The sequence below is a fragment of the Manis javanica genome, chromosome 10 (assembly GCF_040802235.1).
Source record: "Manis javanica isolate MJ-LG chromosome 10, MJ_LKY, whole genome shotgun sequence".
Lineage (NCBI taxonomy): Eukaryota > Metazoa > Chordata > Mammalia > Pholidota > Manidae > Manis > Manis javanica.
The window spans coordinates 98,362,083-98,387,022 of record NC_133165.1 but is presented as its reverse complement, the minus strand read 5'-3'; the positions used below and the strand labels follow the sequence as shown (position 1 = coordinate 98,387,022).

The window sequence follows — 24,940 nt, the reverse complement described above, 5'->3', positions numbered from 1 at the left end:
ATGAATCCCTCATCTAATGCATATTCTTCTGCCCCTTACACGTGAATATGCACAACTACACACCAATTTTTCCATGGTCAAACCCACAGCCCAATATTTTAGAATTAGAATTTTCTCATTTAGGCATTTTAATAACTAAATAGTGTATCCCTAGTTTTAAGTGGAGGAGTTATGAGCAAGGAAATCTACTCAAGTGACAAACTTCAGAAACTAAGAATTATTAGAAAATCATTTTCTCCTTCTCTAAAGATCAGTAAGTAAATTATAACATAAAACATTCATTGAAGAACAGACCACATTTGCTGACCTAAACATTCCAGAGATACGTTTATTCATTTCATATAATTTGGAAGCAAATCTTTTTTATCCAAGTTGAAGTTTTCCTTTCCCCTAAAGATGCTTGACAATAAAATGCCAAACTAAAATGGGAATATAGACAATGCTGGTGATATGCTACATTTTAATCTGACAGCCTTGTGATATCCCAGTGCAGGGAGAATACAATGTGCTATGGGAATGTGGGCACACAGAAATTTCAATCATTCAACAAGTATTTCTTGACTTGTCTCTCAGTCTTTATTCAATCTATTAGCAAATCCTATTAACTCTTATCTTCAAATACATCCAGAATCCAACTTGTTACAACCCTTACTGCTGCCATCCTAGTCCCACCGCCTTCCTTTGCTGAAATTACAAAAGCTTTTCATTGGTCTCCCTGCTCTACCCTTGACTGCCCCACTTTCCACTGATTCTCAATTGGTTCCCACTGCCAAAGTGATCAAGTTAAAGCGGAAGTCAACTCACTCCACAACTCACACTCTCCACTAGCTCCTATCTCAGAGTACAAGTCCTTACAATGGCGGAGGAGGCCCCCTACAGTGTGGCTGCATCTCCAGTTACACTGCCCCTGGTCAGTGTTCTCCAGGCATGCTGGCCACCTTGCCAGTTCTGGAACAGACCCAGCATCCCACTTTCAAGTCTCTGCACTTGCCGCACTCTCTCCTAGGAATGCTCTCCAGATACCTGATGACTCAGTCCCTCATCTTTCAGGTCTGTGCTCAAGTGTCACCCTCTCAATTAATAATCCCATCTAAAACCATAACCCTCTCCCTCCCCATTTACACATGCCAACTAATACACTATAGATTTTCCTTATTTACTTTTTGTCTGTGTCTCTCTATCCACCAACTATAGTAGGACAAGGACTCTTGTTTTGCTCACTGCTATAACCCCAATACCTACAAACATGCCTGGCCCATAGTAGGTCTCAATAAATATTTACCAAATGAAGGAATGATTAAATGAAGTCTCTCCTTTACAGGATCTTCCCCCATACCAGTCTCTCCGGGCAGCAATCATCAGAGACAAAAGACAATTTTGATAGAACTGAACTACACATAGCTGTTAAAACATCAATAGAAAGGTTGATAGCTTTAGTTTGGAGAATCTTTCACATTTGTTTTCTAATCAATAAAGGACAAGCAAGGAGTCTGAAACAATCTGAAAATGTCTTTCAAAAATATTTTAGGAATTTTATTTTTATAAAAGTTTTCAATTCCTGTATTTAAACATATACCAAGGCAAAAAAACTGTGTATGCTGTATCACAAATACAAAACTAACAGTTTTCAAAACATACAAGACACATAAAATGTAAAAAAAAATATTTAGATATACAAAATGCAATGTGATTTCCAATCCAAAAAAATACAGCATGGGGAAATGCTCGAAAACGCTCATCTACAAGTACAAACCCAAACCCTCCCCGACTGCCCCCATGAGCTGCTAAGAAACCCACATTTCTGTCATACTAGGCTTCTCCTCTTTCCTCATGTTACCTTGTCTTTCTTCCCATTTTCCTTTTTAATTTATTTTTAAGACAAGGGCCTCTCAAGGCTTTTTCAACGCCAATTTTGTTATACAAGTGGCTTTTAACTGCAAAAGTTAATACTTTATGCCGCTAGCTATAAGCTCCTAAACATTGTAAGCAAAATCAACTCACAACTTGGATATTCTAAGCAGAACATACCACTCACAGAAGTTTCTTTTTATAAAATTAAGATTTTCATATCATATTTGCTTAAATCACAGTAAGCTTATAAACCATTTCTCAACTGAACATAAAAAAACAAAAAACAAACCTTCCTTAACAACATAAAATATTTTATTCATTCTATTTATGCTTCCCTCAAATGCTAAATAGGAACATCAAATCTAAAATCCACATGGAGTGGTCTATTCCCCACCATCACCCCACATCTACTAATAGGCACCAACAATAGAAACTGGCTCATTGCTTGCCTACTGTTAGCACTAATACTCATTTGATTTAGTACCTATTGCAACAGCAAAAATTTTTGAACTTGGGTTTTTTTAAACATAACAACCACATCTATATTAATTTATTGCCATGTCCCTTAACAATATATTTCACGTAAATGTTAAGGTTTAAGCTTCAATTGAAGTCCTTAATCAAGAGGTCAAAAAAGCTAGTTATTGATGCTGATGTGCTTTTGCCCCTGTCAAAAGCTATCTTTCCTAATTAATCTTGGAGGGAGGGAAAAGGAGAGAAGGGACAGAAAGGGAAAGAAGAAAGACTGGCGGAAGGTTAAAGGATACCCTCCAGAGCCATGAGGACTCATCTGGTGCTGCACTGAAAACACAGAGAATTATCTTGAAATTCACTAAGAGAATAGCACTGATGATGCCATTCATCTAAAAGTAAATGGAATTAGAAGAGAATTATTTTTTCTACTTCATATATCTTAGATTCTGTTGTTAAAAGTTATGAAAACAATTGGCTCCTCCCCAATTATTCTGATTTACGAACATTTAAGTGTGGAGTGATTGTTTATAAAAAAAGAAGAGTGTGAGAATTAAGAAAGGTCAGGCCCAGTCAAGTAAAAGGTCTGGTATGTAAAAAAAATCAAGACAAAGCAGGATAGTGCTCAACTCAGAGGCTGGCAAACCATTAGCTAGTGAGAAAAAGCTGGACCAATACAGCACCTCCCCCCAAAATGCATACTTTTTGCTTCACAGAAAGAACTACTGGAATTCAGGACTCACTTAACAAATGAATTAAAGGAAACACTGCAAACTCTGCACAGAGAGGCACAATATTTTTAAAGCAAATTTAAGGGGTGCAAATAAGCTCCAATACCACATTTAGGAGAACTATACCCCCCCACCCAGGGTAAATATGGTTCAGAAAGTAGACCATTGCTACCCTGAGGCACAGCCTGCAAAATGACAGTATTAAAATACATATTTCCTTTGAATTATTCTCATTAATTATGTCAAACAATTTGAATGTATCATGAGAGAATTATACCAACAGTATAACAGGGTACATATTTACATTTCATTTGCATCTTAAGGACAAACTGTTAATAATAATGATGATGATTATGAAAAACAAGATTAAAAGTGTGTTCATTTGGGAAAAAGCTACATTAATATTATTCATCCAACCACAAACACTTTTGTAATGAATGCAATACTCCAAAACAATTCACAGCTTTATAGAAAGTTGAAATACAGAGTTTCACTAGAATTTTTTTCAATTCAAAATTAAAGAGTTCAACTTAAAATAATGCTTAGCGATTTTACTCTAAAATCTGTAAAATATATAAAATACCAAGATTATCAACAGTCACATATGTTTTGAAGTCAGAGGACACATGTATTTTCTTAAGATTGGTTCCATTTGTGTAGAAGGTCTGTGAGGACTCCCCAGTGACAACATTCCACCACTGTTCAGAAAAAAATAAAATTCTCATTAAATTATGTGACAACCTGTAGTGCCAGCCAGATCCTTCACCCTATCACCTTCCCACTCCCAAACTGAAGCAAACAGCAGGAAAGATGGCCAAGGTTTAATGATGAATATGGTATTTACAACCTGGTTGGCCTTTCCTGATTAAACCCTGGTGACTGCCTCACATAACTCCACTCTCAGGCATGCAGGAAAAATGCTACTGACAGCTGCAGACACAAGGCTACACATGTCCATTATGGCATGGCTGGACCGCACTCTCCTGTCTACATGTCCTTCTCAGTGGAATGGACAAAAGAATGCCCCTCCCTTCTCTAAAGGGAGACAATTCACAGCTTTATAAAAAATTGAACCAAAATTTTGTGTCCTCTGCAGACACAGACTGGCCTTCTGACAGACATCAAGACTGTTCATAATATGGGCTACAGGGTAGAATGTTCTCTCTAATGAGTCTTCCCTTTCACCGGCACTGACTCATGAGCCTATGACCAAGTTTGTTTACAAAACGGTCTATACATTTATTTGCTAAATACTGAACACATATCAAATGCATCAAGTGCTCTGGCCAATCCTTCTTTTCTCCTCCCAATCACTGAAATAGTTAAGATTATAAGTGTTCATACTCTTTTACCAATTGGGGACTGTATTACCCATGTATCTCATGCCAAAATGAAGGCAAGAAAAACAAAGTACACAGATTTTGAACAGGTCTCAAGTACCTCAAGATTCTGAGCATCATGAATGCAGTGATGATCACTCCTTTTCCTGTCCTTGGTTGTGCCTAGCATTCTGCCTTGCACGTGTGATGGGGTCAACTATTCATGCGCACCATCAGTAATAGTAACTGGTAAAAGTACACCCCAGAGATGTGAGTGAACCTCACTGAAACAACCTGTACTAACTTGAAATTTTCCAAAACTGACAATCTTGCTTTATAAAATAGCAATACAATTAAAACTGCAGAGGACATGTTCCACCTACTTGAGAGAAGACATTAGTTTTTAGTTTTTGGGGCAAATCAGAGTCAATAAGGCTCTTAAAGATCACCTAGTCAGTCCAACAGCCTCAGTTTACAGATAAGGTTTGTAAACCTGATTTACAAATCAGGGTTCTGAGAGAAGGCCTCATGACCCAACGATGACACTGCCAGCAGGTGGCAAAGGTGGAAGTTTCTGGCTCTTAATCTAGTGTTTCAATACCTTCACCTTTACTAAAACAGACTGCTCTATTAAGAAACACTGTATCAGCCACTAATTTGAATACAGATTAAAAAAACTTAAATAGCAGCTAATACAGGAGATTTTTAGGGCAGTAAAACTATTCTGGATGATACTACAATGGTGGACACATGTCATTACACACTTACCAAAATTCATGGAAGGAACAACACCAAGAGGGAACCCTAATGTAAACTACAGACACTGGATGATGATGATGTGTCAGTGTAGGCTCACCAACTGTGCCAAAGGTACCACTCTGGTGGAGAATGCTGATAGTGGGAGAGGCTGTGCATGTGTGGGGGCAGGAGGCATATGCGAACTCTTTCTGCTCAATTTTGCTATGAACCTCAAACTGCTCTAAGAAATAAAGTAAATTTTTTTGTTAAATAGCAGCTGGCATTAACTCAGGGTACACTCTGTGCCACTATGTATAAGTGCTACCCTATAAGGTAGATATTATACCCATTTTACAGGTAATAAATTCAAGACACAGGGATGCTAAATAATCTCATCAAGATTACAAAGCTAATGAGTGGCAGAGCCAGGCTTTGAAGTCAGGAAGTTTGCCCGAGGCTCACTCTCCTGATTATTACACTCCACTGCCTCTAAGTAATGGCAAAACTGCACTGACCACCATGCATTCCACATGGCAAGTCAGCCTTTCTCCTTGTGAGTATGAATTAATGTGGATTTCTTGTCATTCTAACAGTCTGTACTCTGGCATTACGCAAGTCAAGAGCTAAATTATACTTACTTTTAACTTATAAATAGGAATAATTTTGAAAGTTAAGAGCTTTTTAGCTACTGGATACCTACATTATCTTACTGATACTCAATTTATACAGCTTGGATTCTAAAGTTAACAGACTCAAAAGGCTTATTTTCTTGGACACTGCAGCAGCTGTTTCTTTTGCTCTGTGCTTTTGGATGGTCTCATTAACATGCTGGGCAGATACAGGCTGGGCTATATCATAATCAGTTTACCCATGCTAGTAATCAAACCAGAGGAAAGAGCAGCCTGACTGCCACTTAAATACACAGACAGAATATATGGGCTATAAGTTCTTTCTCCCTTAAGATAGAACCTCTACTGTGCAGACATCGCTCTGCTTTATTTCAAAGTTCTCCAAGAACTCTGGAAATCTGGTCATTCATCTCTTTCACATCTTGTAAGCCAGGCTCATGATTATGTGACAGGTTTTTAGGTGGCCCAGAGCATCAGATGACATGGTCTCTGAAAGCTAAGTGAGAAAACTGAGCAGTTAAGTTTTTCATTTAATAAAGATCAAGACTCCCAACTTCCAACACAGAGACAGCCTTGCTCCTCCTCTTAAGTGTCATCCTCACAACTGACCAAGAGTTACAGCTTCTCTATATATGAAAAGACAAGTGATGACAGTCTCACAATCCCTGAATAACTAAATAAAGGTGTGCCCCAAAATGCATGATTAATGAAACATTTTGTAACCAGCATTGTTATTTTTAGTGCAAACTTTTAAAGGGATCACAACCTATATTCTCTCATAGAGCTAAAAACTGCCCTCTAATTTATCTTTTAAAAGCTGAATTTTATGTTTAGTAAAATTGCAGTTATGTGGGTTATATATAACCAAAAACTTCAATTCATTCAAATATTTCTGAACACCTATGAGTGTTAGACAATCAGAATTACCTCCTACATTTGAATGTCTTCAGTAAGAAATAATAGTATCATCATATCTAATTTATTAGGGATCTATTTTAAGTGGTCAGTATGATACATAGTATCATCTTCAACCCCCTTCAAGTAAACCACTATTCAAGACTCACCTTAAACATCACCCTCCACTGGAAGCCTCTGCTAACTCCAAAAAGGAGAACTATTCACTCCTTTGTGCCTCCAGTATCTTTATGCAAATGTGCCCCAGAACCCCTCCTACCCTTTAGAGACTGTATTTGTTTACTGCCTGCTTTCCCCACAGATTATAAACCACCTGAAGGCAAGAACCAAGTCGTAAATGTTGTGCCATATGGCAGTGTCTTAGCACACAGTGGAAACCTCATGCATTTTTATTGCATGGATGGATAAATAGACCCAAGCACCAAAAAATTACCTGAGGCACCAAAAACCCTCAAGGCTTGGCCTCATTATTTGCTAGTAGTAAATCTGAATAAGCCAGCTTATTAGCTATGTCATTTTAGGAAAGTCACAACCTTCGTGAACATTGGCTTCATCATCTATAAACCAAGGATAACGGAATTTAAGCCTTACAAAGCTGGCCAATAAGATGATGTAAATAAACCGTTTTGTTAACTATAAACCAATACACTGTTGCTGCTATTATTATTACTACTGTTACTATCGCTTCCAATACTACAGAAAGGAAATTTCACAAATTTTTTAAAGACTTTCACCCAAAATAATTAACAATTAGTATGTGGAAAATTAAGTTAAACACCCCACTTTCCAGTCATTCTGATCATCTAAGACTTCATATGGGGCAATACGGGCGCTCTGGACCAAGCACATCCCTAACACGGTCACCACAACCTGCAAGAGATCTGAGGAGGGCAGCCTTGCAGATCTTGGTCTCAATACCTCAAGATGGGGATGACAGTGACCGCCCTTCCACTCTGCTGGGTTGTACGAGGCCCAAGTGAGAACAAGGAAGTGAATATAGCTTGGAAAGCAGGATATAAGCTGTTCTTTCCTTTCATAGTCTTTGATGAACTCTTACCTTAAGATAGCCTCCAGCAGAGACAAGCATTTTGCTATCTGGAGAAAAACAAAGGTCTGTCACCCAGCCTCCATGGGTAGCAGCTCCTCCTTCTACTGAGATCGGAGCACACAAATGAAGGAGCTCACCATCTGAGACGCTCCATATCTACAGAAACACGATACACAATTCATTAACAGAGTTACCTAGAAGTTTTACATATAAATACAGATGTTTCCTCTAGAACACATCTGGAAATCTTTCTTAAAAATATAATTACAATTCAATGATACCTTAGGAATTTTTTAAGGTTGTATTCTCTCCTTTCCAAATTTTTTTAAAAACACTAGTTATAATAAAAATACATTACTTACAGTTTTATCATTTAACCATACTCCAAAGAATAAAAGGACATAGAGGGATTGACTAGAATACTATCACTCTTTTCATTTGATAAAAAGAGAATGATGGAAGAAGCAAGGAATAAATAAAAAGCCCTAACAAATAAATTACCTCAAATAAAATAAAGAATTTTAGTTCAGGATCTACTCCTAAGAATTGTTGACAGATGTCATTCAAATACCTGAAGTATACATATCTTAAACAATAAGTCCCTGTAAAGTTCTAAATATGTGTACACACATATATAAACCAAGATTATTTTACTAGACTCTCATAAACAACATAATTACACAGATGCTAATATCTTTCCGTTTATTTCCTGTGACATTTAATATATGAGCAGTATTCTAATTTTTACAAAGAAATACACATCAGAATAAGAAAAAGAAATAGAGGCATAAATAGCAAAAGAAAATAATCAAAATCATCATTTGTAAAGGTCTTCCTAGAAAATCCAAGACAATCAAATTAGGAAGAATTCAGTGAGATACACACACACACACACAGACACATACACATATTTAAATTAACAGCTTTCCTACATTTTGAATAATTTAATAATCAGGTAGAAAAACAAATTTTTTATTAATGCACTAAAAAAACTTTTTAAAGTTAATGCTTATTTAAAAAGAGACCATTTCTTCCTTCAGGGGTTTCTGAAAAATGAAACGCTGCCATAACCAATAAGAACCCTTTCATCCAAAGATGAGAGCTCAGAGCAAAATGAATGTCCCAAAGCAGCCCTGCCCCTCAGCTGATGGGGCACTTACAAGAACAGTACAGAGGAGGTTGGTTACTTAGTCCTCAAGCAGGAGAATCGTAACTCTCCTGGGAAGACTAACTGATAATATCTCCGTTCCTGCAAACTGCACTGTCTCTCATTTTTCTGCATTATATATCTACTCCTTGAATGTTAAACCCTCCTTTGTAAAAAACCACCACTAAACCATCTTTGGTTCAGTTCCAAGAACTAAGATGAATCATTTTCAAGCTAATGGCAAAGAACCAAATGCACATAACTGGGGCATCTGCCTCCTCACATACATAGGAAATACTTCACTCTAACTCTAAAATGAATTTTCTGCAGCTGAGTTCACCTATGAACACAAAGTACACAAGAAACAAGAACACCTCACCCAACCAAAACGGCAGGACTGTGCTTCCCTGTGACATTAACAGAAGCCCCAGTGTGGTGCAGAGGTTTGGCCAAAGCTACAAGAGCAGTGCTTCACGTCAGCAGATGCCCTACCCTGATTTCTCCATTGTCATCTCCAGTTGCCAACAGGGTGCTGTCCACAGAGAAGACAGAGCAGCGCACACAGCCTTTGTGGCCCTTCAATTCATGAAGAGGGGAAGGGAGTTCAAAACTCCAAACCTGGAAGACAATTAGGATTGTTTAGGCATAGTAAATACACTGAAAATAAGCAGCTGCAAACTCTGCCTTGAGTGCTGGCTAGCCATGTACTCAATCACATGGAAGTTTTAACTTTCATATTTCATAAGCTTTCCTGAGTCCTAACTTGCAACCTTGTTCATTCTTCTGAGTTTCCCTTTAATTATTCAGGTTAACTGCAGTTCAAGGATCAAAGTCACAGCTTCTGTAACTTCAGACTTAGAAGGAAGAATAGCAAATCAGTTAAGAGCCATCTCTGAGTGAAACAGATTTGAGTGTGAGTCCTGGCTCCATTATTTACTAATTTCTTGTGGCTAAGAACAACACCCATAAGCTTCTCTAGCTTTAGTTTCTGCATCTGTAAAATGAGGACAAGCGTACCTACACTACAAAGATTAAATGAGATAACAGAGAGTGAAATTCCTATCAGAAGGAAGTGTTTTCCAAAGGTTAGTCTCTATATATCCTCTACTTTGGCAACCAAATGCTGTTCTTTTCTTTCCATATTCTCCCTGATGGTTCTGTTACCACATTTAGCAAGCATATACTGAAAAATGCCATGTTCCAGGCACTGTTAGCTAAGAACTGGTGGCACAAAGATGAACTGGATACAGTCCCTGTCCTTAAAAAGTTTATAGTTTAATCAGGAATACAGGCTTAGGAATGCTTAAATGAATAGCTATATAAGTAAATGCTAGTAGTATGTAACAGGAGCATTGAAGGTAAAGCAGATAATTCTGCCTGAGAGTCAGGAAAAGGTTCACTGAAGAGCTGACATCAAATATAGGTATGAAAGAATGAGTCAAAATGCTTTGAGGTAAAAAAAAAAAGAAGTAACCATAATGTTCTTCATGTAATTATAGATTAATGATAATAAAATGAATTTAAAAAAAAAAGGAAAAGGCTGTGTCAAACCAAAGTTAACAGCATCACAGATGGAGGCAGAAGTAGCTTGGCAGAGAGGGAACGACACAGCAGGAAGAGAAGGTGATGGTAAGGAGTTTAACTTATACGCTGTCAGGTCACAGAGGTGTTTCAACAAGACTCAGGCACCAGTAGGGAAGATAAACTGGAGGAGGCACAGACCAGAGGCAGGTCCACCAATGAAGAAGGAGACCCTGTTCTTAAGGGTGAGGACAAGAAGGAGAACAGGAGCCAAGAGACACTGAGGAGTGATCAACAGAGCATGACAAACAGGGTACAATTCCAGGCAATTCCCACATCTGTGGTTTGGAGAGATGGTAGATAATGATGCCATTAAGAAACAGGGAGGAAAACAAAGAAGATGCAGTATTCAATGTCTCCAACCACATAGCATCATTTCACTGCAATGTGATTTTCAGAAGTATCAGCTTACATTATATATAAATTTATTGTAAGTGTACAACCAAATATAAATCCTTTCAGTGCTTTTTATTGCCTATAATATGTAGTAAAAATTACACTTGCTTAGTAATAGACAAAAAATAGTCACTAAAGGAGAAATCAAAAGTCCTAAATATCATTAATTTAATCTATGTGACACCAACCAAATGCCAACAGGCATCCTCCGAAAACTCACAAAATATGAGACAGACGTGTAGAAAGAAAATTAATTGTTTTGTGCACTTGGATTTATAATACATAACCAATACCGAAGTTTTATGCATGCATGTTTTCAAATGACTAACCTACCTTTGCAGTCTTGTCAGTAGAGGTAGACGAAAACTTGGTAGCATCAGAAGAAACAGCACAAGAGAGTACTGTATCCTGGTGACAGACAAAGTCTTTTTCTATTCTTCCAGTAATAATATTCCAAACCTTCAAAAAAAAAATCAGACACTTTGAAGAACATTTTGTATTACTGAGCAGCATCAGCTAAAAGACAAATGTTTAAAATAAGAACTTAAGCACATAGGTTGTTCTGATCTCTTTAAGTGCCCCTTAGTACAAATGCTCAAAAACACACAGCAGATGTAGGTGACTGGAGTAAACAGAAAATGGCCAGGAGAAAATAGAAATTCAAAAATTTAATTAGTTACTTATCCATCTGCTTTTGGCTACCACAGTATAATCATTGCAGTAAATAAATACTTTTTAAAAAAGAAACCTGTGCTCAGATTACCTTCACTGTTCCATCAAATGACCAGGAAAGCAGTCTTGAATTTTTCAAGAGCCTGAAATCTTTCACTGTTTCCTGATGGGCTTCCAGAAAAACATATTCCCCTGACTGCCAATTCCATACCTGAATATCAAAGAAATAAATATGTTATAACCCTCTCCCCATAGTACCCCACTGGAAGGGTGGAAGAATATGTGCTCAATTATCTGAAGTCTTTTATCCTCAAAGCATTTAAAGTAAAACAAAAAAGAGTACCAAGAAAGATATGGTATCCCCATTTTACAGACAGAGTAGAGAAAAGTTGAGTTTAATTAACTTGACTAGAGGCAAAGTAAAATACTTTTCCTTCTTAATAAAATTTCTCTTCTTCAGTTGGAGATCAGTTAATTATACCAAAAGATAGAGAAAAGCCATAATATGCTAGTGAGCTCACCATCTGATTAAATTTTCCAGGGAAAATTATCCCAGTTACACATTCACAGATTTCTAAACTTCACAAGCTAGGCCAAATCTACAGATTCTAGATCCACTGGAGCTACTGAATCCTACCGGTCATAATGCCTAGGAAGGTCAGCTGACCAGAGCTGCTTCAAACCAAGTTATGGAATTCCTGAGCTTCAGAGATCTTATCTATCCCCTAACGTAATACTCAGAGTGGCAAAAGGAGTGATAGAGGACATTATTTTTCACATGGAGTTCCAGGAAGAACTGCTCAGGCAGGGGAGGAAAAGAAACTGAAATGATGGAGACAGAGCATTCAAAGGAGGCTTGAGGAATGGGCTGGAAGAATGATTCACAAAGAAGAGCATTTCAAACAAAGGGAATGAGCATTTGAGTTAAAAGCACAGGAGCAAGAAAACATAGGAAGATTGCAGGGACCTGCTCATAGTTCAATCTGGCTGGAGTGCACAACACGCAGAAGGAACAGTAGGGAAAAAAGGTTGGGAAGATATTCGAAGAAACAGCCCAGAGGGCCCCATGAAGCTGGACTTCTGAGCTGTGTGCAATCAGGCAGGCTCCAACAGAATTTTCTTCTATTTTTTAACAACAAGAAAAAAAGATAAATAGCAGCCACCACCACAGGTATGCACATCAATAATATTCTGGGTCTAGTTTTTGACTGGTTAAGATTAAACAGCAGAGGTATCTTTAAGGCTTTCCCTATGGGGTCATGCAAAATTGTAAAAGAAGTAACACCTTTCTTATCCCTTCTTTACTCCTTTATGCTCTACATTTAGCAGCCAGCCTCTCCACCAAAAGCTGGCTCTCAGATCTCTCTATTTCTTCTGTCTCTAAGTGCTCATTCACAGAATGAGCAGGGTATCTTGTATGAGGGCAGGGGGACCTTCGAAGAGGAGCTGGAAGTGAGAGTAATTTTAAAGAGAATGAATTAGGAATTTTAGTATTTTAAGAACCCAATGAGGTATGTTGGGGAAATGGGAAGAAAAAGAGGCTTTTCTGGCTCCCCAAATCATATCAGAAAGGAATGGCTCCTTGTGCGACCTAACAAAAAATACCCTAGATTACTTCCACTAGGTATTTCTGGCTTCCTTCTCCTACTTTCTGGGCTTTACTGAACTTGAGGATCAGTGGCTACTGATAACAGCTCCCCTGACTGACCAGCATTGCTATTCCCAGCTGTGCCTGATTCAATGGTCAAAAAGAATTTGACAATCACTAGGGGGGAAGTAACAATGGTCTTAGCAGTTTTTGTTGCAGAAGCTTCCTGATAAGGCAATGATGACAGGGATACTCTCTATTGAACTCAACATATGTGCTAATTAAATCACACTTAAGAGCCAAAGTTCCACCACCATTAGTTAAATGTATTAAGGTTGAGTATGGGGATGTCTCTACCATTAGCTATAATTTTTGCAATGTATATATATACACTGTAGAAATTTTTCAGCTATATAAATAATAAAATTTAAATTTAAGAGTTCCAAAGAATCTTATTACACCTGCAAGAATCAGAATATTCTCATACAGTGGCTTAGATTAACATGGCTACAATGTGGGTATTATATACCTCAAGGAATAAATCTACCAAGGTATACAATTTTTACAACTCTAGGTGCTATAATCAGGCAAGCTGATTTTCCAAATTTTGACAATAACTTCAGGTCAGCTCAACAAAGATTTACTGAATTCTTACTACACTTCAGGACATGGGGATACAAAGATGAATAAAATAAAACTCTAAAATGGTAACTTGTGCAATGTATGCAGAATTGTTAATTAACTTGATTGTAGTAATTACTTCATGATGTGTGCATGTATCAAATCATAACATTGCATGTCTTAAACATATACAGTTTTGCCAATTATACCTCAGTAAAGCTGGGGGTAAAAAAAAACAAACGTCCAGGTAATTATTTACTAAAACATTAAAAATATAAAACAAAAATCCAGCCAGTCATTTCTCAGAAATGCCTACCAAGAGCTTTGTTAGATGTATGTACACTCAATAAAACATTTTAAATGTGAAAAGTATTCTGAAGCGGGGAGCCAAGATGGCGGCATGAGTAGAGCAGTGGAAATCTCCTCCCAAAAACACATATATTTTTAAAAATACAACAAAGACGACTCTTCCTAAAAGAGAGACCAGAAGACACAGGACAACATCCAGACCACATCCACACCTGTGAGAACCCAGCACCTCACGAAGGCAGTAAGACACAAGCTGCAGCCCAGCGGGCCCCGAGCACCCCTTCAACCCAGCTCCCGGCGGGAGGAGAGGAGTCGGAGCAGGGAGGGAGAGGGAGCCCAGGACTGCTAAATAGCAAGCCCTAGCCATCCGCACCAGACTACAGACACAGTGCATGCGTGGGGTCCTGGATACTAGGGAAACAGGACAGTAAGACCTGTGAGCAGGTCCCTGCAGCTGGCATCCCGGGGACAAAGAAAAGTGAGTGCTTTTTGGAAGTCTTAAAGGGACAGGAACCCCAAAACTGCATGAAAGCATCCTGGGACACTTAGTCCAGCAGCAGGGAACTCCAGGCACCCTAAACCCCTGGATACCAGGGCAGCTCAGAGGCCCCTCATGGAGATAAACAGCCTGTCAGCCATTCCCCCTCCAATGCAGCTCCACCATATCAGAGCAGAAGCCTGAGGCAGGCCACACCCACAGCAACAGCAGAGATAAACTCCATAGCCGCCGGGCAAAAATCAGAGGCCCCATCTGAGCGCAGCTGCCCAGCACAAGCCACTAGAGGTCGATGTTCTCCCATGAGAGGAACGCTACAAACCAACAAGCAGGGAAGTTCTTCCAGCCATCACTCATGTCAGCTCTGCAAACTCTCTCTATCGCCATGAAAAGGCAAAATTTGAGGCAGACAAAGATTACAGAGACAACACCTGAGGAGACAGACCTAACCAGTCTTCCTGAAAAAGAATTCAAAATAAAAATCATAAACATGCTGATGCAGATGCAGAGAAATATACAAGAGCTAAGGGATGAAGTCCGGAGGGAGATTACAGACGTCCGGAAGGGGATTACAGAAGTGAAACAAACTCTGGAAGGATTTATAAACAGAATGGATAAGATGCAAGAGGCCATTGATGGAATAGAAACCAGAGAACAGGAACGCATAGAAGCTGACACAGAGAGAGATAAAAGGATCTACAGGAATGAAACAATATTAAGAGAATGGTGTGACCAATCCAAAAGGAACAATATCTGTATTATAGGGGTACCAGAAGAAGAGAGAGAAAAGGGGATAGAAAGTATGTTTGAAGAAATAATTCCTGAAAACTTCCCCAAACTGGGGGAGGAAATAATCAAACAGACCACGGAAATACACAGAAGTTCCAACAGAAAAGACCCAAGGAGGACAACACCAAGACAGATAATAATTAAAATGGCAAAGATCAAGGACAAGGACAGAGTTTTAAAGGCAGCTAGAGAGAAAAAGATCGCCTATAAAGGAAAACCCATCAGGCTATCATCAGACTTCTCAACAGAAACCTTACAGGCCAGAAGACAATGGCATGATATATTTAATGCAATGAAACAGAAGGGCCTTGAACCAAGGATACTGTATCCAGCACGACTATCATTTAAGACAAGCAAAAGTTGAGGGAATTTGTCTCCCACAAACCACCTCTACAGGGTATTCTAGAGGGACTGTTCTAGATGGGAGCACTCCTAAGACTAAACAGATGTCACCAGAGAAAAAATCACAGCAAACAAAGCAGACCACCCAAGTACTAACTAAAGGCAAAAAATAAAATCAACTACCCTCTAAAAGCAGTTAAAGGAAACACAAAAGAGCACAGAATAAAACAACCAACATATAAAGAATGGAGGAGAAGGAATAAGAAGGGAGAGAAGAAAAGAATCTCCAGACAGTGTATATAACAGCTCAATAAGCGAGTTAAGTTAGGCAGTAAGATACTAAAGAAGCTAACCTTGAACCTTTGGTAACCACAAATCTAAAGCCTGCAATGGCAATAAGTACATATCTTTCAATAAACATCCTAAATGTAAATGGACTGAACGCACCAATCAAAAGACACAGAGTAATAGAATGGATAAAAAAGCAAGACCCATCTATATGCTGCTTACAAGAAACTCACCTCAAACCCAAAGACATGCACAGACTAAAAGTCAAGGGATGGAAAAACATATTTCAGGCAAACAATAGAGAGAAGAAAGCAGGGGTTACAGTACTAGTATCAGAAAAAATAGACTTCAAAACAAAGAAAGTAACAAGAGATAAAGAAGGACATTACACAATGATAAAGGGCTCAGTCCAACAAGAGAATATAACCATTCTAAATATATATGCACCCAACACAGGACCACAAGCATATGTGAAACAAATATTAACAGAACTAAAGGGGGAAATAGAATGCAATGCATTCATTTTAGGAGACTTCAACACGCCACTCACCCCAAAGGATAGATCCACTGGACAGAAAATAAGTAAGGACACGGAGGCACTGAACAACACACTAGAACAGATGGACCTAATAGACATCTATAGAACTCTACATCCAAAAGCAACAGGATATACATTCTTCTCAAGTGCACATGGAACATTCTCCAGAATAGACCACATACTAGGTGACAAAAAGAGCCTCAGTAAATTCGAAAAGACTGAAATTCTACCAACCAACTTTTCAGACCACAAAAGTATAAAACTAGAAATAAATTCTACAAAGAAAAAAAAAGTCTCACAAACACATGGAGGCTTAACAACATGCTCCTAAATAATCAATGGATCAACGAACAAATTAAAATAGAGATCAAGGAATATATGGAAACAAATGACAACAACAACACAAAGCCCCAACTTTGGTGGGACGCAGCGAAAGCAATCTTAAGAGGAAAGTATATAGTGATCCAGGCACACTTGAAGAAGGAAGAACAATCCCAAATGAATAGTCTAACATCACAATTATCGAAACTGGAAAAAGGAGAACAAATGAGAACTAAAGTCAGCAGAAGGAGGGACATAATAAAGATCAGAGAAGAAATAAACAAAATTGAGAAGAAAAAAACAATAGAAAAAAATCAATGAAACCAAGAGCTGGTTCTTTGAGAAAATAAACAAAATAGATAAGCCTCTAGCCAAACTTATTAAGAGAAAAAGAGAGTCAACACAAATCAACATAATCAGAAATGAGAATGGAAAAATCACGACAGACTCCACAGAAATACAAAGAATTATTAAAGACTACTATGAAAACCTATATGCTAACAAGCTGGAAAACCTAGACGAAATGGACAACTTCCTAGAAAAATACAACCTCCCAAGACTGACCAAGGAAGAAACACAAAAGTTAAACAAACCAATTACGAGCAAAGAAATTGAAACGGTAATCAAAAAACTACTCAAGAACAAAACACCCGGGCCAGACGGATTTACCTCGGAATTTTAGCAGACATACAGAGAAGACATAATACCCATTCTCCTTAAAGTGTTCCAAAAAATAGAAGAGGAGGGAGTACTCCCAAACTCATTCTATGAAGCCAACATCACCCTAATACCAAAACCAGGCAAAGACCCCACAAAAAAGAAAATTACACACCAATATCCCTGATGTATGTAGATGCAAAAATACTCAATAAAATATTAGCAAACAGAATTCAACAGTATATCAAAAGGATCATACACCATGACCAAGTGGGGTTCATCCCAGGGATGCAAGGATGGTACAACATTCGAAAAATCCACCAACATCATCCACCACATTGACAAAAAGAAGGACAAAAACCACATGATCATCTCCATAGATGCTGAAAAAGCATCTGAAAAAATTCAACATCCATCCATGATAAAAACTCTCAGCAAAATGGGTATAGAGGGCAAGTACCTCAACATAATAAAGGCCATATATGATAAAGCCACAGCAAACATCATACTGAACAGCAAGAAGCTGAAAGCTTTTCCTCTGAGATCGGGAACAAGACAGGGATGCCCACTCTCCCCACTGTTATTTAACATAGTACTGGAGGTCCTAGCCACGGCAATCAGACAAAACAAAGAAATACAAGGAATCCAGATTGGTAAAGAAGAAGTTAAACTGTCACTATTTGCAGGTGGCATGATATTGTACATAAAAAACCCTAAAGACTCCACTCCAAAACTACTAGAACTGATATCAGAATACAGCAAAGTTGCAGGATACAAAATTAACACACAGAAATCTGTGGCTTTCCTATACACTAACAATGAACCAAAAGAAAGAGAAATCAGGAAAACAACTCCATTCACAATTGTATCAAAAAGAATAAAATACCTAGGAATAAACCTAACCAAAGAAGTGAAAGACCTATATCCTGAAAACTACAAGACACTCTTAAGAGAAATTAAAGGGGACACTAACAAATGGAAACTCATCCCATGCTCTTGGCTAGGAAGAATTAATATCGTCAAAATGGCCATCCTGCCCAAAGCAATATACAGATTTGATGCAATCCCTATCAAATTACCAGCAACATTCTTCAACGAACTAGAACAAATAGTTCAAAAATTCATATGGAAACACCAAAGACCCCAAATAGCCAAAGCAATCCTGAGAAAGAAGAATAAAATGGGGGGGATCTCACTCCCCAACTTCAAGCTCTACTACAAAGCCACAGTAATCAAGACAATTTGGTAGTGGCACAAGAACAGAGCCACAGACCAGTGGAACAGATTAGAGACTCCAGACATTAACCCAAATATATATGGTCAATTAATATTTGATAAAGGAGCCATGGACATACAATGGCAAAATGACAGTCTCTTCAACAGCTGGTGTTGGCAAAACTGGACAGCTACATGTAGGAGAATGAAACTGGACCATTGTCTAACCCCATACACAAAAGTAAATTCAAAATGGATCAAAGACCTGAATGTAAGTCATGAAACCATAAAACTCTTAGAAAAAAACATAGGCAAAAATCTCTTCAGACATAAACATGAGTGACCTCTTCTTGAACATATCCCCGGGCAAGGAAAACAAAAGCAAAAATGAACAAGTGGGACTATATTAAGCTAAAAAGCATTAAAAATATAACAGCAGAAATGAAAGAAACAATGAAGTGATTATAAAATATGATGAGGAATACTCCCAGAAATAAAGCATGGTATAAAATGATAAAATGTAGAAAAAGTAAGCTAGATGATCAGTCCAGGAGATACAATATCTGAATAGTGGATGTTACAGAAAAAGAAAGCATACTGGGAGAAAAAAAAAATTAAAGAACTAATTCAAGTAAACTTCCCTGAATTGAAAAACTAAGTTCCCAAAATGAGAAAGTATCATGAATTTCCAAAACAATGAATGAAACAAACACACTCGAAGGCACTTCATAACCATGACATTTAAAAATTCTTAGGGACAAAGAGAAGATCCTAAAACTTTCCAGGAAGAAAGATTAGGAATCAGAATGGCTTCAGACTTTCAATGTGAACTTTGGAACTTGGAAGAAAATGGAACAATGTTCAAAATTATAGGATAAAATGATTTTCAACTACATCCAAAGGTAGACTTCCTAAATTGCATTAAAGCAAAAAACACATTCATAGTACACTTAGACTACTTAGTCATAATGACACTGATGACCTAAACAAAATTTTGTCACACAGACAGACCTCAGAGATACTGCGGGCTCAGTTCCAGACCACTGCAATAAAATGGATATCCCAATAAAGCAAGTGAAATATTTTTTTCAGTTTCCCAGTATTTATAAAAGTTATGTTTACACTATACTGTAGTCTAGTAAGTGCGAATAGCATTATGTCTAAAAAACCAATCTACATATACCTTAATTTAAAAAATACTTTATTGTTAAAAAATGCTAACCACCATCTGAGCTTTCACTGAGTTGCAATCATTGATCACAGATCACCATAACAAATACAGTGTAAAAGTTTGAAATATTTTAGAAATTACCGAATAGGACACAGAGACACAAAGTGAGCAGATGTATTGAGAAAATGGTGCCAATAGATAGACTTGCTCAACACAAGGTGCCATAACTTTCAATTTGTCAAAAACAGAATCTGTGAGGCATGGTAATGCAAAGTGCAAAAAACAAGGTGACCCTGAAACACTACTGCAATGATGGCAACCAATAGAAGTAAAAGGGTGTGTGCATTATGTCAAAGGCAGCATAGGCAGAGAAGAAAAAAAGGTAAATTTTCATCATAAAATAGAGAAGTGAGTAGATAGATCCTCAAACATAAATATCAAGAATTAGGATTATTAACATGCCATATGGGGGGGGGGCATAAAGGTAAAGATCAAAAGAAACATCTAAAAGCTAAAAGTGGCATCTCTGGAGAACAGAAATGGGGAAGTCTATTTTTCATGAGCCTTGTAATACTATTTGAGTTTAGTAGTTGAGTTTATATTGGAACTTTGATAAAAATTAATTTAAAAATTAAATATAGTAAGCTTAAAGCCTCTATATCTACAATCCCGCATTATTAACAGTATTCTTTTTTCAGAGGATTATATCCCTCTAATAAACACCTTATTCTGAAAAGAATTAAGTTATTTCAATTAGATATTACTACTGTAAAGAAAAAGACAAACTACATAAATGTAGCAAAAAGTGTATTTACTGATACAAAGCCAAATACCAAGGTAGGCAGAAGAATTCAAGTGAATCCTTGATTTTTAAAATAAACAACCTTCCAGTAGGGGGCTCTAAGTCAGAGTCTCACTCAACAGAAAAATATGAAACATGAATGGGTTTCATCTAAACCCATACACAAAATCTGAATGTATATCAAAAGTAATATGACCTTAAAGAAATGTTAAAATTGCATACCAGCCTTGGCCTTAATCAAAGTGTTCCTTTGCTAGAGTTACCATTACATATGTTAAGAGTTAATCCTCTCTTTCACCTGAATTGAAGAATCATCAGAGCTTGAAATAAGAGTCTTCTCATCGGCTGTGAACTGCATGTGTTGTACAGTTTTCTTGTGCCCACTCCTGGATTGGAAGATTCTGTTGTTTAGGAGCTCTAAAATCTTCAAAATAAAAAAACCACAGAAAATGTATACAAAGAAATTCAGCAACACCCAGGCATTACACCTCAGAGATACTAAAGTTAGACTAGAGAAGGGCATAGAATTTCCAACTCATGGTGCTTTGATTTTAAATAAAGACACACAAATGAATGGTATATACATACATGCAAGTGTGTGCACACACACCCTAGAATAAGACACTCACTGGAACAACCAGTGGCAGTAGGAACCAGTGGTCCTTCTGAGTACTCAAGTACCCAATCCACCAAATAAATGGCAGTTTGGGTTCAGCCTCCAAAAGGAAAATGACATTTAAGATGATGAAAGAGTAGAGAGGAAAAAATACTGGATTAAGAACAAGGCAAGTTCTTTATAAAACACAGGGACAAGGAAAGATACAGGATGAAAGAAACAGGTAAAATAAAGGAAGATATGAGTAGGGTAGGGGCAGTGCACTGAGAAGTCTTAAAGGGGATAAAGACTAATATGCCAAATGCAGATAAGCAAGTAGTGAAAGAATTTAAAAAATGACTATGTCAAAAAGGCTTCAAAGGAACTCATACCAAAAAAAAAAAAGTAAAAATGGTTCCTTTGCTCAAATTAAAATGTACTCAAGGAAGCCTAAGGAAAATATAGGTAATGCAAAAATAGGAGACTGTAGAAATTCAAACCTAAACCACACACCTGAAATAAAGCCCCTTAAAATGCAAGGGGAACTGTGTGAACGAGAGCCTTCCTGAACGAGTAGGATGGATAATCTCACAATTCCTATGGGAGGGAAGGACAGCACAGTCATTGAGCAGAGGCTCAGAGACCCTATTTGAATCCTATTTCTGCAACTTACTGATTTTATCTAAATCGTGGAATGGAGGTTAGACATCTATAGAACAGGAATAGTAGTATCTCACATCCAGGGTGTTAGAAAAATTCAGTGGGAGCATCTGGCACAGTAACACCTAATAAATAGTAGCTGCTATTGTTATAATTATTTGACACTAGGCTCAAACACACAAAAATGCCATTTTATAGGTTAAAAACACTCAAATATTGGCAATTTCATATGATTTATTTATATATTCTTTATATTGTCTGATGACTTTGAGGGGGATATGGATATGGATGAGGCACATGTATTTTGTGAGTTACTTCCTAAACTATCTGTGAGGTTTATTTCAGGATAAAATGATGGTAAAAACAAAAGAAATGTGGTGCTGGCTTGACAATAAAGTAAGAAGAAAAGGCGAACCAAGGGTCCTTTAAGAATGAACAATATACAACATTTTCAAAAATGAGACTAAGAGGGAAGATTAAGGTTCATCCATAAAAATGTACGGCCATCCTTGCCTAACAAAAACCCACAGTACACTTTTTCAGAACAGCACTCATCTTCATAATATATCAGTAAATTTTCACAAAAATGAAAAAAACCCCAGAAAGCCTTAACTCTGAATCTATGCCCCAACAGCCATGACAAATACACAGGAGCAATGACATCACTTCCTAAAGGTTTCCTTCTTCTGTTGTGTATAAACACAGTCTCCTCTTCGTGGGGCAATATGGACTGGAGAGTATTTATGTAATTCCTTGTGAAAGTTAATCCAAAATAAATGTGGCTAGTGTCACAATTAATAAATTAAAAAATAATTCCAAAAAGCTTGGGTGAGAAAAAGTGACAGAAGAAGCCAGTGTTGCTGGAAAAACTATTATACAGCTAAAGAAAATGTGCTTTTGTGATGAGTTTCATTTGTGATGAAATCATTTTTATTATACTTTTTTGCATTTTTTTATTTGTTTGGTCTTGTTTGGTAAGTTAAGGAGTTCAGGTGGTGAATATGTGTATTTCTAACAGCAAAATTAGAAACAGCAAGGGTTGGAGAGACAGGTAGCATAAGGCCACCATGCCTAATATTCCCAATGAATCCTATCCGTACCAAAATAGAAACAACTTACACTAACAGCTGAGCTTCTAAGAGAAAAAAATACTCTTTGCATAACTAAATCTCTTATAGTGTCTGATATACTTAGAGAACAGCAAAATAATTAGGTAAAGAATAAGGAACTCAAAAAGACAAAAATTATAACAAATAGTAGTAAAGGCAATCTGAAAAATATATAACTGGATTGTAAGATCTTTTAGTCTAATGGAAGAATGATTAACATATCAAAGAAAGATTTATTTAGTATACAAGTCTACAGTGCAGACATATAATTAATTTTAAATAAACAACTATACTGAAGACCAGAGCTGAATACCTCAATGGCTCCATCTTCCCCTCCAAATGCAATGTACTGAAGATGTGGACTTAAGCAACAGCAGCTAACTTGAGCTTCAGTCAGATAATCAATCTGACCTGTTTTCCCATTGATGAGCTAATGAAAAAGCACAATCCGTTATTAGGCTGTAAGAGCAGTTTCTGTTCTTTAGAACAGAGACTTCAATTGAAAAAATAAAATAAAACACAGCAAATAACCAACAAGAGCTCCAGGAAAATAGCAAAGCCCTATCCTACTCTGAGCAGCTGCACTTTGCATTTCACACTTTCATTTCATTTCACTTTTGTGGTTCAAATACATTTCCATAAAATAAAAAGAGGTTTAAAAAAGTTTAAAAAGCAGCTGCTGTACCCACTACCTGAGACACATCTGTCTGATTTGTAATCACACAGCTAGCTCCACATCCTGTTTTCCATTTCTTTGCAAAGCCCATTTTAATGGGGCTATCGTTTGTTAAAATACATTTCTCTGATAACTTTTCAAAGGAACTGGTGAAACACAACTGAGACAGACATTACATAAAATGCCAAATTCAAATTAATATGGGCTTTATATCCTCCAAATTGCTCACAAGAGAGAATAAATTAAAATGCATGCCCTTTTTTCTTTTGGGAAGAGGGAACACTGGAGAAGAATTCAAAAGCATAATTTGGGTGGCTGGACTTGCACTGTTTAAAGTAGCATTATCCGATTTGATAATATGTACCACTCAGCTAAAATACGTGACCTGGGGAAATATTTCTTAAGCTTAAATCAATGATCAGATGCCTCTAAGTGTTACAACTTCAAAGTCTTGCATTATTTTTCAACATGAAATAAGCAGTCATCTTTGTTTCAGATACAAAGATTACAGTCAATCAACCAAGGTAGCTTTTCTTTACAATATTTTACCTGGCATGTTCTGTTCTATTAGACATTCAAAAATGAAGACTGAACTAATAAAAGTTGAATATCTTCTTTTTCTCAAAATTCAATTTCCATATTTTTTAAGTAGTGACTAAAAATGTTTTGTTCACTTAAGTGGAATTGGTCAGTTTAACCTCTAACTCTCCCAGAATCACTGACATAGAATAAAACAATACTTTTACTGTCAGATGATCTCCCTTTTAAGTTTTACAGCTATGACAACTATTAAAGAAAGGTTGCACAAATTTAACAGAAATAATACAAGCATGAGAACACTGACTTTAACAAGAAAACTGCAGTTGGGAAATACCCCAAGTGGAAGAATCAGTCTGCGAAAAATCAGTAACAAGAAATTCACAATACAGCTTGACTCTGAACCCCACAGCAGACCAGAAGTTACCACATGCCACACACAAGTTACTCGCAGATATCTGTCTCCTGAATTTGGATCCAACTTTGACCCTATAACCAGCTCACTTTTGAAGATGAAAAGGACCTTACAGGTGAAGAAAGTGAGGCTCAGAGATGTCATGTGTTACTCAACATCACAGAACTAGCTGATGATAAAGCCTGAACTCAGACCTGGGTCTCTGTGTGAAGAGTCCCTGCTCCCTCCACTACATCAAGCTGAACTTTGCAGTTGTAGAACTTGTTAAGCTCTGTCCTACCTATCCTGTCCATCTGTCTCAAGCTCCTTCTGT

The 24,940-nt window shown here is 37.3% G+C and overlaps 1 protein-coding gene across 4 annotated transcripts in view; it reads right to left on the bottom strand.

Annotated features, from left to right (window-relative positions):
- Positions 1 to 1,489: 1,489 nt before the first annotated feature.
- The window catches only part of APAF1 (apoptotic peptidase activating factor 1), an 80,423-nt gene continuing 56,972 nt past the window's right edge, over positions 1,490 to 24,940 (bottom strand). For all 4 annotated transcript variants that reach the window (XM_017675624.3, XM_017675623.3, XM_073213663.1 and 1 more), the window contains 7 exons: positions 23,313 to 23,429; positions 20,934 to 21,059; positions 11,590 to 11,709; positions 11,160 to 11,285; positions 9,342 to 9,467; positions 7,712 to 7,858; positions 1,490 to 3,751 (listed from right to left, as the gene is read on the bottom strand). In XM_017675624.3, coding sequence (XP_017531113.2) covers positions 3,605 to 3,751; positions 7,712 to 7,858; positions 9,342 to 9,467; positions 11,160 to 11,285; positions 11,590 to 11,709; positions 20,934 to 21,059; positions 23,313 to 23,429 — 909 coding nt within the window. In that variant the 3' untranslated portion in view covers positions 1,490 to 3,604. The remainder of the gene's footprint in view (positions 3,752 to 7,711; positions 7,859 to 9,341; positions 9,468 to 11,159; positions 11,286 to 11,589; positions 11,710 to 20,933; positions 21,060 to 23,312; positions 23,430 to 24,940) is intronic.